This window comes from Panthera onca, chromosome A1 (genome assembly GCF_046562875.1).
Source record: "Panthera onca isolate mPanOnc1 chromosome A1, mPanOnc1 haplotype 2, whole genome shotgun sequence".
NCBI lineage: Eukaryota > Metazoa > Chordata > Mammalia > Carnivora > Felidae > Panthera > Panthera onca.
This window is the reverse complement of record NC_138339.1, coordinates 168,455,352-168,469,857: the sequence shown is the minus strand read 5'-3', so window position 1 is coordinate 168,469,857 and position 14,506 is coordinate 168,455,352. Positions and strand designations below refer to the sequence as shown.

The window sequence follows — 14,506 nt, the reverse complement described above, 5'->3', positions numbered from 1 at the left end:
CGTAAGAAATTAATGCAGAAGAGTAAAATGGGCCAAATTTCTATACATAGGGAAAGGAAAGCAAAAGGCCTGAAGTTGGAAGAAAAATTATAAAGAAAAGTCCTCTTTTTAATGTATGCAGAATAGGTCTGACTATATATCCCACTAATTCATGTTATGTTTTCCTTTTCTATATAAGGACGTGTTTCTGTCTGCGTCCTTCTTATTCAGTAGGTCCAGTCATCACTGTCATGATGTTAGTATAGGAATCTTGGGCTGTGTTCCCGTGAGATGTTGAAAGGAAAGAGGAGAAAAATGGCAATGGTTGGGCTGTGGATCAGGGCCGGTTCTGCAGCAGGGATATGTGGGCTCTGAGAGAGACACACACTACTCGCCAACCCCTGAGGTCTCACCTTCTGCCTGTCCTTTCCTGCACTTGGAGCTGTCTGATTTGGAGATCTGGCAGAGCAGACTGGGAGGCAGCATGCTCAAATGAGGCTGGGTAGCAGTGAGATTTCAGGGGTTCCTGAAGGCAAGTCGGGAGGAGGCACAGCAATATGTCTTTTTTTTTTCTCAGAAGGTACCATCCGCGTCTCCCCTGGCACTCTTCCTCATTATTGCTTCCGGGGCGGGGGGAAGGTGGGGGGCAGGAGAGAGACACCAATCCCTGCACAGGCTTACCTCCTTTTCCTTGTTAGCCCATCTCCAAGGACCAGAAAACCTTTGTTGTAGACACAGCTAATCAGGGATAGAACAAGTGTCCTGTATTGCCTAAATCGTTTATTCAGTGTCAGGTTGGACTCACCTTAGCATATACCTATCCTTATCCCCTGCACCCACATCAGTTATACTATTACAAAAGCCAAAGGTATTCATTTTTTAAAATATAGATACAGATATTTATTTATTTTTATTTTTTTAAATGTTTATTTTATTTTTGAGAGAAAGAGAGAGTATTTGAGCATGAGAGGAGCAGAGAGAGGGAGACAAAGGGTCTGAAGCAGGCTTTGCACTGACAGCAGAGAGCCCGATGCAGGGCCCAAGCTCATGAACTGTGAGATTGTGACCTGAGCCGAAGTCAGACGTTCCACCGACTGAGCCACCCAGGTGCCCCCAGATACAGATACTTTAAAAAATCCAGGCACAACCACCTTTTACGTTTTGGTACATGACCCTACAGTCATCCAGTAGCTTTCTTTTGTCAGATAGATTGCAGATTTCTTGAGGGCTGGGATTCTAACTCGTATTCATTGTTTTGATGCTGTTTTGGAAAGAAACCACTACTGTGCTAAGGGCACATCCCACAACCCACACAATAATAGACACAGAAAATAACTTTTATCTATTAAAGAATCTCTGCCGTCCACATTAGATGGTGTTTTTCCTTTGTAGAATGTTTTTATCCAATATATCTATTTTCCAAATACACAGTAAGCAAAAGATTTTAAAAAGCAACATGTAAGATGCTTTCTTTCATGGTTTTTCTTCGCTAAAACCGTATACAATTGTTTTCTCATCTAGGGACTTGTGTGTGTGGTGAATGTTCTTGCCACGATGTTGACCCAACTGGAGACTGGGGAGATATTCACGGGGACACCTGTGAGTGTGATGAAAGGGACTGTAGGGCCGTCTATGACAGATACTCTGATGACTTCTGTTCAGGTATGTGCTCTCCTCGCTCGCTTTTTTAAATTAAAAAAAATTCATTTCCCTATTTTCAAGCTTCTTTCTGATTCTCACAGAAACTGTAAGAGAACTGAATCTGTGCATGGAAAGCGTTTGATATTCACAGTGCTCCTATTGGTGCCTTGGAAAGTCTTCAGAGAATTTACACGTTGGGCAAAGACAAGGGATGAAAGGGCTCACTTTCCTAAAATTAGTCTAACTCCTCCCCCCAAGGAGAGCCATCTGCTACAGATATGGGTTGCTCATCTCTAGGCCTACGAAACCAGCAGTCCAGGTGACAGTGTCCAGGATGGAGACCGTGAGAACAGCTACAGTCATATATTACAAAACTTCAGATAATATGGTTCTCATGGGTATTTTATTTTATTTTTTAATGTTTATTTATTTTTGAGAGATAGACAGAGTATGAGTGCAGGAGGGCAGAGAGAGAGGGAGACACAAAATCTGAAGCAGGCTCCAGGCTCTGAGCTGTCAGCACAGAGCCCGATGCAGGGCTTGAACCCATGAACCATGAGATCATGACCTGAGCCAAAGTCGGACACTCCACCAATGGAGCCACCCAGGCGCCCCTCTCAAGGATATTTTAATGAATTAATTCCTTAGTATAATTTATATATTGAAATTATTCCGCAGATTAGTGTAGGATTAAATATCAATAATTGGATTCCAAAATTTTATTCTATAAACATTTATAGAGCAGACACCGTTTACCAGGGTCTGGACTGCATCTGGGCTCCTGGCTCTGGCAGTGAAGGAGACAAACATGACCTCTGACTTTACAGAGCTTGCAGCCTGAGTGCAAAGGCCAAAACACACTCTGCCAGAACTTCTAACGGTGCAAAGGAAAAAAAGAAAGCGGTTGGATTTGTTTGAAAAAGTGTCACTGAGCAAAAATGGAGTTATGGATTTTCAGTCCGGTCATATTTGACAATCCAGAAGACAGAGACATATATACATACATCTTTTTAAGCCTGACTGCTTGATTGGTGTGTAAGTAGATAGGAAACTCCACTGTCTCCTGAAAGTTTGCCAGCAAAAGGGAAATGGAAGAGCTGCCCTATTTAATCACGATTCCACAGCCGCAGAGGCTTGTCTGGCCTGGCTGAGGGAAGCCTGCTGCTAACACTGTGCTCCCAGAAGGGTTTCCCTGTTCTGATGATCCCTGATGCTCGGGAGAGTCTCCTGAACATTTTGTCAACACTGTTCTTTGGGGGAAATGCCCTTTTCAGATTTTTCTCTGTTATTCATTATATACGAGTGTTCTTTATTATCCCCATCATCTGCACGATGGAAATGAGACAGCTGGCATCTCTTGGGTAGGTCTCTATGCCAGACACTGTGCTAAGCACTTTCCAGGTCGTTGCACTTATTTTTCTTAAAAGTCGATGAGGTGGGGATATTTTCTCATTTTACTATTGGGGTTATGGAGGTTCGAGGAAGTTCCATAACTTGCGGAGGGCCTCACAGTTAAGAGACAGAATCAAATGTTAAAGAGGTCTGTGAATCTGAAGAAATGTAAAGGTTCTTTCCTTACTGAAAAAAGTCTTCGTTTAAACTTGAATTTAATATGACAAACATTTATGGAGAGCCAACTATGCTGGAGGCACTATGTGAGATATTATGGTACAAAAATGCAAACACAAAAAATCGTAGCTTCTACCTTCAAGAAATTTACTGTTTAGCAAAATATGAAACAAAAAAAACCCAATAATGACATGGGGTGCCTGGGTGGCTCAGTCGGTTAAGCATCCAACTTCGGCTCAGGTCATGATCTCATGGTTCATGGGTTCAAGCCCCATGTCAGGCTCTGTGCCGACAGCTCAGAGCCTGGAGCCTGCTTTGGATTCTGTGTCTCCCTCTCTCTCTGTCTCTCCCCCACTCACACTCTGTCTCTGTCTCTCTCAAAAATAAACATTAAAATTTTTTTAAAAAACAATAATGACAAAACTGCCACATAAACATGTAATTTTAATACACGGTGCTGTGGGAGATTTGCTTAGTCATGCATTTGTTACTCATTTGGCCATAATGCTGGGGATATAGCAACAAACACAACAGATAAAATCCCCCCTCTCATGGAATTTACATCCCAGTGGGCTGGAGATGCAACAAATAAACTGAATAAGTGAGATATGTTAGAGAAAGTTGGGCGTGGGCTTATTTGACACTTTACTTAGGGTGATGAGGCTCTTCGCAGAGGTGGTGACATATGGCTCATGCGTTGCTAACATTTTTGTATCCCCATGCACATGTCTACCCCTACCCTACCTCAAAGGTAGGCTTACACGTAAAAAGAAATGAGAGAAACATGTCCTAGGCAAAGAGAGTAGAGGTGTGTGATCTGTGCAGGGGACTAGAATCATCTTATTTACTCCCAGAATGCCCAAGTGACGGAAGGGAAAGCTGGCGAGACACAGAACTGGTGGTCTTTTTACCTTGCTGTGGAACTGGACTCTATTCCAAAGGCAATGGGGAGCTAATGATGGGTTTAGGCAGCAAAGTGCTACAGTCACAGGTGCCCAGTCTGGTTGTCTGGATAAGAGTTGTTGCCATTTACTGAAATGGGGAACATAGCAGGAAGTTGTCAAGTTCATTTCTAGATATATTGAGCATAAGGGACCAATGGTGACCCAAAGTTGATATTTTTTTTTTCAGCCTGTTGAGTGTGTGAGCCTGAAGGGTCAGGGCTAAATGTGAGGTTGGAGTCATACACATGGAGTGGGTAATTAAAACTAGACTGGGGTTCAGGAAGTGCCATGTAAGAATGCTGCCTTGAGCTTGTCTGTGAGATAAAACATGAATTCATACAATTTTAAATGGGGAAATGAAGGAGATAATCAGGCTATCTATAGAAAGTTATAAAGTTTGGGACTTTCTGATAGAATGTTTTTGTTTTTGTTTTTGCATAGGGGACGTTCATCCTTGATCAACCCATGACCTTGCTTTTGGAGTGGGGTTGAAAAATTCAGAATTGCTACATTACAGTGACTGCTCAGGGTCCCAAGTGCTGTTCTGTTTCACTGTGAGGGAGGGGGCTCACAGGGTGAAGATGGACAATGACACTTCAGTGGACACTTCAGTCCTTTTATAAGAGCACGATTCCCTACTGCATGTCATTTGGGCTCTGTTACCCCAGTAGGTTGGGCAGGTGAAGGTCATCAGGAGGCCTCCTTGGAACCTGAAATTTTCCCCTTCGTTTCTTCCTTCCCTCCTTATTCTGCCCGATTTTCCTCTTTCTCACATTTTCCAATCCTCCCTATCCTTGGAGATTTCAGGGACAGTGAAGCAGTTGGGCAGTGATGGCTGTGGTTGGTCAGGTTTGTCGTGGGAGGAGCTGAGGAGGAGTGCTTAGCCCTTTACACGGGGTCTCCATGCTGCGGGGGTAGACCCCTGGGTGTGGGAAGGGGGGCTGGTTCAGACATCAGTCTGCAATCGTGACTTTATCATTCTTTTGTTGAAGTGAACTGAACATGGCCAATGCCCACAGCCAGCCTCCCACATTTAAAAGGAGGAATTTGGATGGGGTGCCTGGGTGGCTCAGTCGGTTGGGTGTCTGAAGTCGGTTGACTTCGAGCTCTGCGTTGGGCTCTGTGCTGACAGCTCAGAGCCTGGAGCCTGCTTCACATTCTGTCTCCATCTCTCTGCCCTTCCCCTGCTCACGCTCTGTCTCTCTCTGTCTCAAATATAAAAAAAAAAACTTTAAAAAATTTTAAAAAACAAAGGAGGAATTTGGGGCTCCTGGATGACTCAGTGGGTTGAGCATCTGACTCTTGCTCTCGGTTGGTGAGGTCGAGCCCAGAGTCTGTCTCAGCGCTGATAGCGTGGAGTCTTCTTGGGATTCTCTCTCTCCCCACCTCCCCCTGCCCCTCCCCCATTCTTGCTCACTCTCCCTCTCTCTCCAAATAAATATATAAATGTTTTTGTAAAAAAGGAATTTAGGGAAGAAGAAATTTGCTTTGAGACTCCACACTTTTAGTCCGTTTCACACACCTTATTCCATTTTACCTTCACCCTAATTCAGAGGGGGAGACATTGTTACCTGCATTTTAACAGGGGAGGAAACAGGTTCAGAAAGATTAACTTGACAGAGTTCATGTGGCCATTAAGTGTCATCAGGAAACACATTCAGAGCCTAAGTATTCGTGTAATTTAATCTCCAAGTGATGCAAACAAAATTCTTCAATTTTACTCCGGATGCTCAAATTCTTATAAAACTAAGCTTCTCTGCATGTCATTATGATGTGAGGCAGGTATCCACCCCCAGTATTTTTTCATTCTCATTAAATCTGTTGAATTCTGTACATTCTGTTTAGCGAATTATTAGTCTCCACAATTTTCCTAATTGCCCATCTGAGTTGCACCACAGAAAGGGTGCCACGTTGGTGCCTCTGTGTTAGGAGACAGAAGTAACCCAACTATGTCAATGTTCTCTAGTGATTTATGTAAGGCTGGAAGGTAATAAGGCTCAGCTGAAATGCAGCTTTATTTTTAGCTCCCATTGTTACCATCCTGACAGTGTTCGTCTTATTTAAGTCCCAGGGATTCTCCTGGTGGGTTGCTCTTTTAATTGACATTCTCATTGTATTCATTCATTTCCACCTGTCCATTCATCTATTCAGTAATACAATGAAATGTGAATATTTTGTGCCTACTACATCTGCTGCATCATGGATACAGAAGATAGTATTTTAAAACCTGCTCCCTGCTCCAAATAAATCAGTTTTATTTATTTCTTCTTTCTTTCTTTCTTTTTTTTTTTAATTTTTTTTAACGTTTATTTATTTTATTTTTGAGACAGAGAGAGACAAAGCATGAACGGGGGAGGGTCAGAGAGAGGGAGACACAGAATCTGAAACAGGCTCCAGGCTCTGAGCTGTCAGCACAGAGCCTGATGTGGGGCTCGAACTCACGGACCGCGAGATCATGACCTGAGCCGAAGTCGGCCGCTTAACTGACTGAGCCACCCAGGCGCCCCTCTTTCTTTCTTTTTTAATGCATATTTATTCTTGACGGTTATGGGGTGGGACAGACAGAATCCAAGGCAGGCTCCAGGCTCTGAGCTGTCAGCACAGAGCCTGATGCAGGGCTCAAACCCGTGAACTGCAAGATCATGACCTGAGCCCAGGCGCCCCTCTTCTTTCATTTCTATTTGTTGCTCATCAACCACATAGTGTGTGTGTGTGTGTGTGTGTGTGTGTACGTGTGTGTGTGTGTACCAATTCCTTCATACACAGATATAATTCATGCACACACTTGTGTACACACACATCCACAACAACTCAAAGATGTTACTGTTAACAGGATTTGAGTGTCACTAAAATGACCAGGGCATGACCAGCCATCCTGAAGTGTGCCAACTGTTTGTTTTGTTAGTTATATAAGCTGCTGCCCCCTGGAATTTACTTCCTGATTCTGAAATAACTTTTATTCCCGATAGCTGTTTACACTCTGGTCTATTTCCCCAAATCCCATAATTGGTAAAATATGTTGCTGTGTGACCTTAAACTTGATCTTTCAACTTGTCTTCTCTACCCGAAAAAGTGCTGGCTTAGAGTTCCATTAATTTGGAAAGTGGAATCATTTGAAAGAACTGTATTATGTGAGGAAATTTATCATTGTGGATTACCAAAGCATTATGGAAAGAAACTGAAGGAAATGATTAAGTATATTCAGTTTGCATTATCTTGAAAGAAAAATCAAGTATGTCAAATGTAGCAAGTACTAGTTAGATCTAATTTATTCCCCCAAACTTTTCCTATTGATGGTCCTCATATTACTTTGTAAGAAGCTACTTGAAAAAGTCAGATTGCAGTTCATGAGCAGTCTTGATCATTATAAAAGAAAGAAATGTCCTGTACAGCAAAAGAACATTTGTCTGGAATGGATGCAACTACATTTGTCCTGGATTGATATTTCTGAAATGGCTTTACTCAAAAGAGCACAGTGATTACAAAGGAAAAAACAAGTTTCAGTGTCAACACCCTCTCCTGTAATGGCCTGAGAGCCTTTCCAGCTCCTACACACTCAAAGTGGCCATGGTGCCACGTAGTGTCTAGCCATGCTGCCCACTGCCTGACCATGTGGTACAGACGGGGCTACCATCCATTTACCAATGCTAGGCACCGTGTTGTTCTTCCATTGCTCTGTGTGTGTGTGTGTGTGTGTGTGTGTGTGTGTGTGTGTGTTTAATGTAGGTCATAGGTCTTCTGAGAGCTATTCTCTAATGTGAATTCTTCACATGTTTTGTATCAAGGATAAACAACAACATTCTGTATTTGTTGATCCTCTGTTTACAGAGTTTCAGAGTTTAGCGGAATACTGTTTAGAAGCCATGAAATTAACTCCTGGAAGCCATATCTATCTACCTATCGATCGATCAATCAACCTATATATTTAAAAAACTAACACAGAAGTATGAAATTTCAGTTTGGTAAAATTCACTTCTAATTTTTTCATTTGAAAGATAAAAGGAGATAAGGGCCAGGAGGTGGACTAGTGACATATTTAGATTAAAAACACAGATGTAATTTTTTCTTTTATGCATCTTTCACTATTTATTTAGAAAAGATTTGTTGTAGTATATTATGGCAGTCTAAAGGATTTTCATGCTAAACAAATAATCATTTCTAAACTCTTTTTTATATATCAAAACCAAGCATTTTCATCTTTTTCATTTTATCCCTATAAAATAATTCATTCTCTCCATCTTTGGCATAAGTTTTATACTGCACTTGAGAAACTAGTAACTCCAGGAGAGAAATTACTATTTCATTTTACGATTTCCTGTCTCCTCTGAGAGGCTCAATACCGGCTTCAGAATCTGATATCAATACCATGCATTTTTAAGTGATTTCCTAATTCCACTGATGAAATATCATAAAGGATTTTATAGAAAAGGTACAATTTCATTTAAAATGAGATCCATAATATTCTGAAATATATTTGGACAGCACATGATTTGGAATTGTTGAAACATGTAGGACATAATCTTCATTACTGTGAAAGTAAAAGTTAGGTTGATGCTTTAACTTAATCGCTAATAAACATTTAGATTCACAATACTGCTGTCAATACTATTTTTCATCATATTAGACTAGAATTGTTTAAACCTTGCTTTATTACTTCCACATTTGCTTCTCTGTGATCCTCACTGGGATATTTGATTGAGGTGTTTCTACTTTCCCCAAACGATGGAACCTTTAAGAAACAGTCTATATCCCTGCTATCACCATTTAGAGCCATTGCCGTACATTTTCTGACTCTCAGTAATTTCATTCATTATGGATGGTTGAAATATGAAAAATATTTAAATATGAAATATGATTCATATTTTAATAACTCTTATTTCCTCAGCCCAAACTTGTTCAATTGATATTGACTTCAGATGGCATAGTGTAGAGAAGACTCATAAGTGGGTGATTTGGGGAGGAGCTATGGCCATCCTGAAATGGATAATATTCCCCACTGTGATACTTTCCTATTTAAAGGCAAAAGCTTTCGGTCTGCAACCAATCACAGTAGTGATACTGTCTCATTAATTCATTCCAGTGCATAAGCAACAGACTACAGCGGGGTTCCTGAGGGTCAATAACCCTCAATAACACTCGATGACTGGGTGAAGGCTGAGGCTGGGGAAGCCTCCAGAAGTTAGGTAGGGCTCATCACACAAGTGGCAAAAGTGAGAACACATTGTATGTGTTCTTCCCAGTTTTGTTTGGAGTTGGTGATGCCTGGGGGTGATGCATAACTTTATAGGACTCATTCTTGAGAATGTTCATGATGCTGCTCTAAATGCACAGGAAATAGAGATATAGGACCACATAGGCTGCTTCCCCACCCACCCCCACCCCCAGTGATTGTATTAGAGCACAGAGATAGCAAAGGGATAGAAAAATCACATAACATTAGGGAGGAAAGTGTAGAGATTAAACACTGAGTGAGGAAAACAATAAGAGAACAAAAGTGAATTTGGAGCATAAAGGTGAAAGAGTTTCAGAGATTTCGTCTTCTAGGTCTAGAGCAGCCGCGTTTTTTTTTTGTTTTTTTTTTTTTTTCAAACTGTGTCACTGCATTCATAGCTCGTCCCACTTCTTTTGATCTTCATTGGACCAGATCTTAACTCTAAAAACTTCTTATTCATAACTTCTGACTGTCTTCATGAATTTTTTATTCTGCCACCAATTTTGTTTGAAATGTTGACATGTGAACAAACCTAAGATAGAAAACAGTGGCTGCTCTGAAGGCTGTATTCCAGCTACAGAACTTGAGAAGGGTCTGTCTTCGGTCACTGCTTTCCCTCCACACAGGCTCCTGCTTCGTTCCACGCCTGGGGACCAGGCCTCCCCACCAGGTGTGTGAGGGCATTCTCCTGGGTAGTTAGGGATTGCCTGGCATCCTTGCCTACTGAATGTTTTCTTCTAACATTCCCAGCTACTTCAGACTTTTAAGAGTAAAGCTTTTTTCCCCTTTCACCATAACCCTGTTGTTCACTGTTATTGTTAAAGTGTCAGCTCGTCTCTCACAAATGGCAGCGTGTTCTGTTCTTTGTTCAATATCCTCATGACAGATCTGACTGTCCTCAAAATGAGACCTCTTGTCTCCAAGAATTTGGCCTCTATAAAAAGCAGGATTCGTTGTACTTCAAATGTTGAAATCTGTTTTAGCATTGTTATTTATCTATGTTTTTGCAATGTGGCTCTGTTTAGAAATTTGGCTTTAAATTACATGAGGGTTGAGAAGAAAGGTAAGGACTTCTAGGATAGTAACAAAGAGCCACGAAGTCCAACAACCTCTGGAATATAACTGCCAATAAGCTAAACTAGTACAATAGAAACTCTGATATTTGAAGGTTTAAGTGACCCCATTGACATGTGATACATATTTATTAGCAATCTTAATTTTCTTTTCCTTTAAAATGATGATCTCAAAGGCAGAGTACTAAGGACAACAGCAATTTGTTGTTTAGAGTCTGTTACATAGTAAGTGATCAATAAATGTATGTTTAATTGGATGTAGCATTGAATGCAAAATTTGGATTCAGTGATCCCTAAGATCTCATTCCACTTTGACCTATGATTTTATGATTCGTTCCATGATGAACCAGGTTAATAGGTGGTGAAAAGCTTCCAGATATGTGGATTATCCAATTCTTCCAACTCAAATGATAGATATCTGCCCACACACCTCACAGACTTTGAGAAAACACACTAGTCTTCACTGAAGGACAGTTTCCTTATTGTATGGTTTATGTTAATATCAGATGCCAAAAACGAAAGAGCATGGAATTTCATTCATTAGTATTATCTTTGATTTACTTAAAAAAAGTACAATTCCACTTCCTTTAAAATCTTTCATGCATTTTTTGCAGCAATTATAGAAATCCACAGTGTTCTGCATCTGTAATAATGAATATCTGAATGCTGATTAGGAGTTAAGGAAAGCTCAACTCTGTTGCTTTCCTTTCTATTCCTACTTGTTTACATATGTGGACTCAAATGAATAAAAATAACAATAGCTCATTTTTATGTAGCATTTTAAGATATATTATGTACTTCCTGATAAATGTGGATAATGTATTATTATCTTCTTTAAAAATGAAGAAACTAGGGTCGCCTCGGCAGCTCCATTGGTTAAGAGTCCAGTTTCGGCTCAGGTTATGATCTCACACACAGTTCGTGAGTTTGAGCCCTGCAGTGCAGAGCCTGCCTAGAATTCTCTCTTTGCCTTTCCTCTGCTCATGCGCAGTCTCTCAAAATAAATAAATAAACTTCAAAAAAATGTGAAGAAGCTAAATCTCAGAGAAGTTGACGTTTGACCAGCCCTACCCTATAGATAGCAGGACCAGGATTTAGATCCACTTATTTGATTGATAACGTAGGCCATTTTTTGTTTGTTTGTTTTTTTGCTTTACCATGCCACTGCTCGTCACAATTCTTTACAGGCTCTGTGACCATGTGTAAAGAACTTTAATATCTTTCCTGACCTCTTTTGTGTATATTACATTGATCTTCAGGGAATGTGAACTCCACAGACGTTACTTGTTTTAGACTAAGCGTCTCTAGGCTAAGCATGTCGTGTGTAGAAAAATGGTAATGAAAATAAAGTGTGGGGGCCTCTGCAAGATAAGACCTGTTTCAAAAGCAAATTGTTTTCAATTTCCTATGGCTCTCCTCCACGTGAATTAATTACCAAATCCATCACATACTCCATTTAGGCCCCAGCAGACCAATGCAATCGCAAGCACCTGGATTTTGATGGATTCAAGTTTATAGCCCTACGAACCCATCTATCTTATAGGGAATTGTTGCTTTTCTTTACTCCTCATGATCAATCAATGTAAACCAGGTATTAAAGAACTTGAGAAAAATGTGCCTTTGCTTTAATGTTTAATATGGTGTTAACGAAGATCCTGGCTATTTGTGATATTCACTGTTGAAAAGAAAACATTCATTTCTGACTTCTGACTTCATTGTCTATTTTTTCGTATTTTTTATACTCTCATTGTGAAGGTCACGGACAGTGTAATTGTGGAAGATGTGACTGCAAAGTAGGCTGGTATGGGAAAAAGTGTGAGCACCCACGTTCCTGCCCACTGTCAGCAGAGGAGAGCATCAGAAGGTGCCAAGGAAGCTCGGATCTACCTTGCTCTGGAAGGGGTAAGTGAGGGCTCTCAGGCCTGTTACCACCTCCTATGAGTCAAATGCACTCAATTCATATATATCTTATTTAACAGATAGCTGAGATCCCTGAATATGGAAAGGTTAGTCTTTTCAGAACTAATAATACATCCAGTTTGCATGACTGAAAGTACATGGAGAAATATAATATCTCTCTTTTTCCCTCTCTATTGTATGCGTGCAGGTGCACACACATGCCCACACCTACGTGCTCTTACATGATCAGTTTAGCTTTGAGGTCTGTTCAATTTCAGTTCAGTTTAGTTCAATGCTACATTAAAAACAACAACAACAACAACAATAACAAAAAAACAGTTTTTCCCAGGAAACAAAACAAGCAAAACAGAAAAGTAACCTACTGAAAGGAAGAGGAAGAAGATATTTGCAAATGATCTATCCATGAGGGGTTAGTATCCAAAGTATATAAAGAACTTGCACTCTCAACACCAAAAAAACCCCAAACAAATAATTTGACTTGAAAATGGCCAGAGTATCTGAACAGACATTTTTCCAAAAAGACATACAGATGGCCAACAGACACATGAAAAGATGTTCAACATCCCTCGTCATCAGGGGAATACAAATCAAAACCACAATGAGATATCATCTCACACCTAGCTGAATGGCTACAATAAAAAAGACAAGAAATAACAAGTCTAGGTGAGGATGTGGGAAAAAAAGGGAACCTTTGTGCACTGTTGATGGGAATGCAGATTGGTACAGCCACTGTGGAAAATAGAAATTTAATTAAAAATGTAAAAAATTAAAAATGAAATTATCATATGATACTGTATTTCCACTACTGTATATTTACCCAAAGGAAATGAAAACAGTGATTCAAAAAGATATATGCACCACTGTGTTTATTGTGGCATTATTTACAATAGCCAAGATATGGAAGCAACCTATCAATGGATGAATGGATAAAGAAATGGTATGTATGTATGTATGTATGTATGTATATATACATATAAAATGGAATTTTACTCAGCCATAAAAAAGAATGAGATCTTGCCATTTGCAACAACAGGGATGGACCTATAGGGTATTATACTAAATGAAATAGATAAAGAAATGGTATGTACATATGTATGTATGTATGTATGTATGTATGTATATATATATATAATGGAATTTTACTCAGCCATAAAAAAGAATGAGATCTTGCCATTTGCAACAACAGGGATGGACCTATAGAGTATTATACTAAATGAAATAAGGCAGACAGATAAAGACAAATAGCATATGATTTCACTCATGTGGAATTTAAGAAACAAATGAGCAAATTAAAAAAGAGAGAGAGAGAAACAAAAATACCGACTCTTACAGAGAATAAAATGATGATTGCAAGAGGGGTGGTGTCAGGGATGAGCAAAATAGATAAACGAGAATAAGAGTACACTTCCTAAAAAAAAAAGTTTGGACATTTGCTCAAAACTTTCTGAATGAGACATTTAATTGTCCACTGACATTTCTGAAACTCATTAACATTACATTGAGGAAGTTGTTGACTTTTGAGAAAGCATTGTGTAAATAGATGGCTGAATAAGCTGATGCTGTTTTAGAAGGCACGTAGCCTCAGGTGTGGTCTTGGTTCCAGATCGGTGCACACTGGAAGAGGAGAAAAGCATCTAGAGGAAAGCTGGTTCCATTATTTTCATTTATCAATATAAGAAATAACAATTTCACCTCTCACATGAACATGGCAAAGTTAATATGAAATATGCCTTTGGGGGAACTAATCATTGAGATTATTACAGATTTTGTTCATGAAAGAGGAAAATGAGAAATACTTTCTTTTACCTGAACGCTAGACCAGAAATTTCATTTTGTTTTGCAGTTTTGTTTTTGGAGAAATGAATTTTTTTTTATTGAGATATAATTCAAATACCATAAAATCCACTCTTTTAAAGCATAAAACTTAGTGGGTTTTAGTATATTTGTTTATTCATTTTAAGTTTGTTTATTTTGAGAGAGAGAGAGAGAGAGAGCCAGTAACCCTGAGCAGAAACCAAGGGTTGGCCGCTTAACCAACTGAGCCCCCCAGGTACCCCTGTTTTCAGTATATTTATAAAATTACGCAATCCTCACCACTACTTCATTCCAGGGCATTTTCATCACCACTAAAAGAAATCCCGTCCTGTGCCTCCTCACCAGTCACTCCC

The 14,506-nt window shown here is 39.8% G+C and overlaps 1 protein-coding gene across 1 annotated transcript in view; it reads left to right on the top strand.

Moving 5' to 3' along the window:
* The window catches only part of ITGBL1 (integrin subunit beta like 1), a 211,228-nt gene that overhangs the window by 96,373 nt on the left and 100,349 nt on the right, over positions 1–14,506 (top strand). The window contains exons 6-7 of the mRNA XM_060636737.3: positions 1,501–1,641; positions 12,174–12,320. Of these exons, the coding sequence (XP_060492720.1) occupies positions 1,501–1,641; positions 12,174–12,320 (288 nt within the window). The remainder of the gene's footprint in view (positions 1–1,500; positions 1,642–12,173; positions 12,321–14,506) is intronic.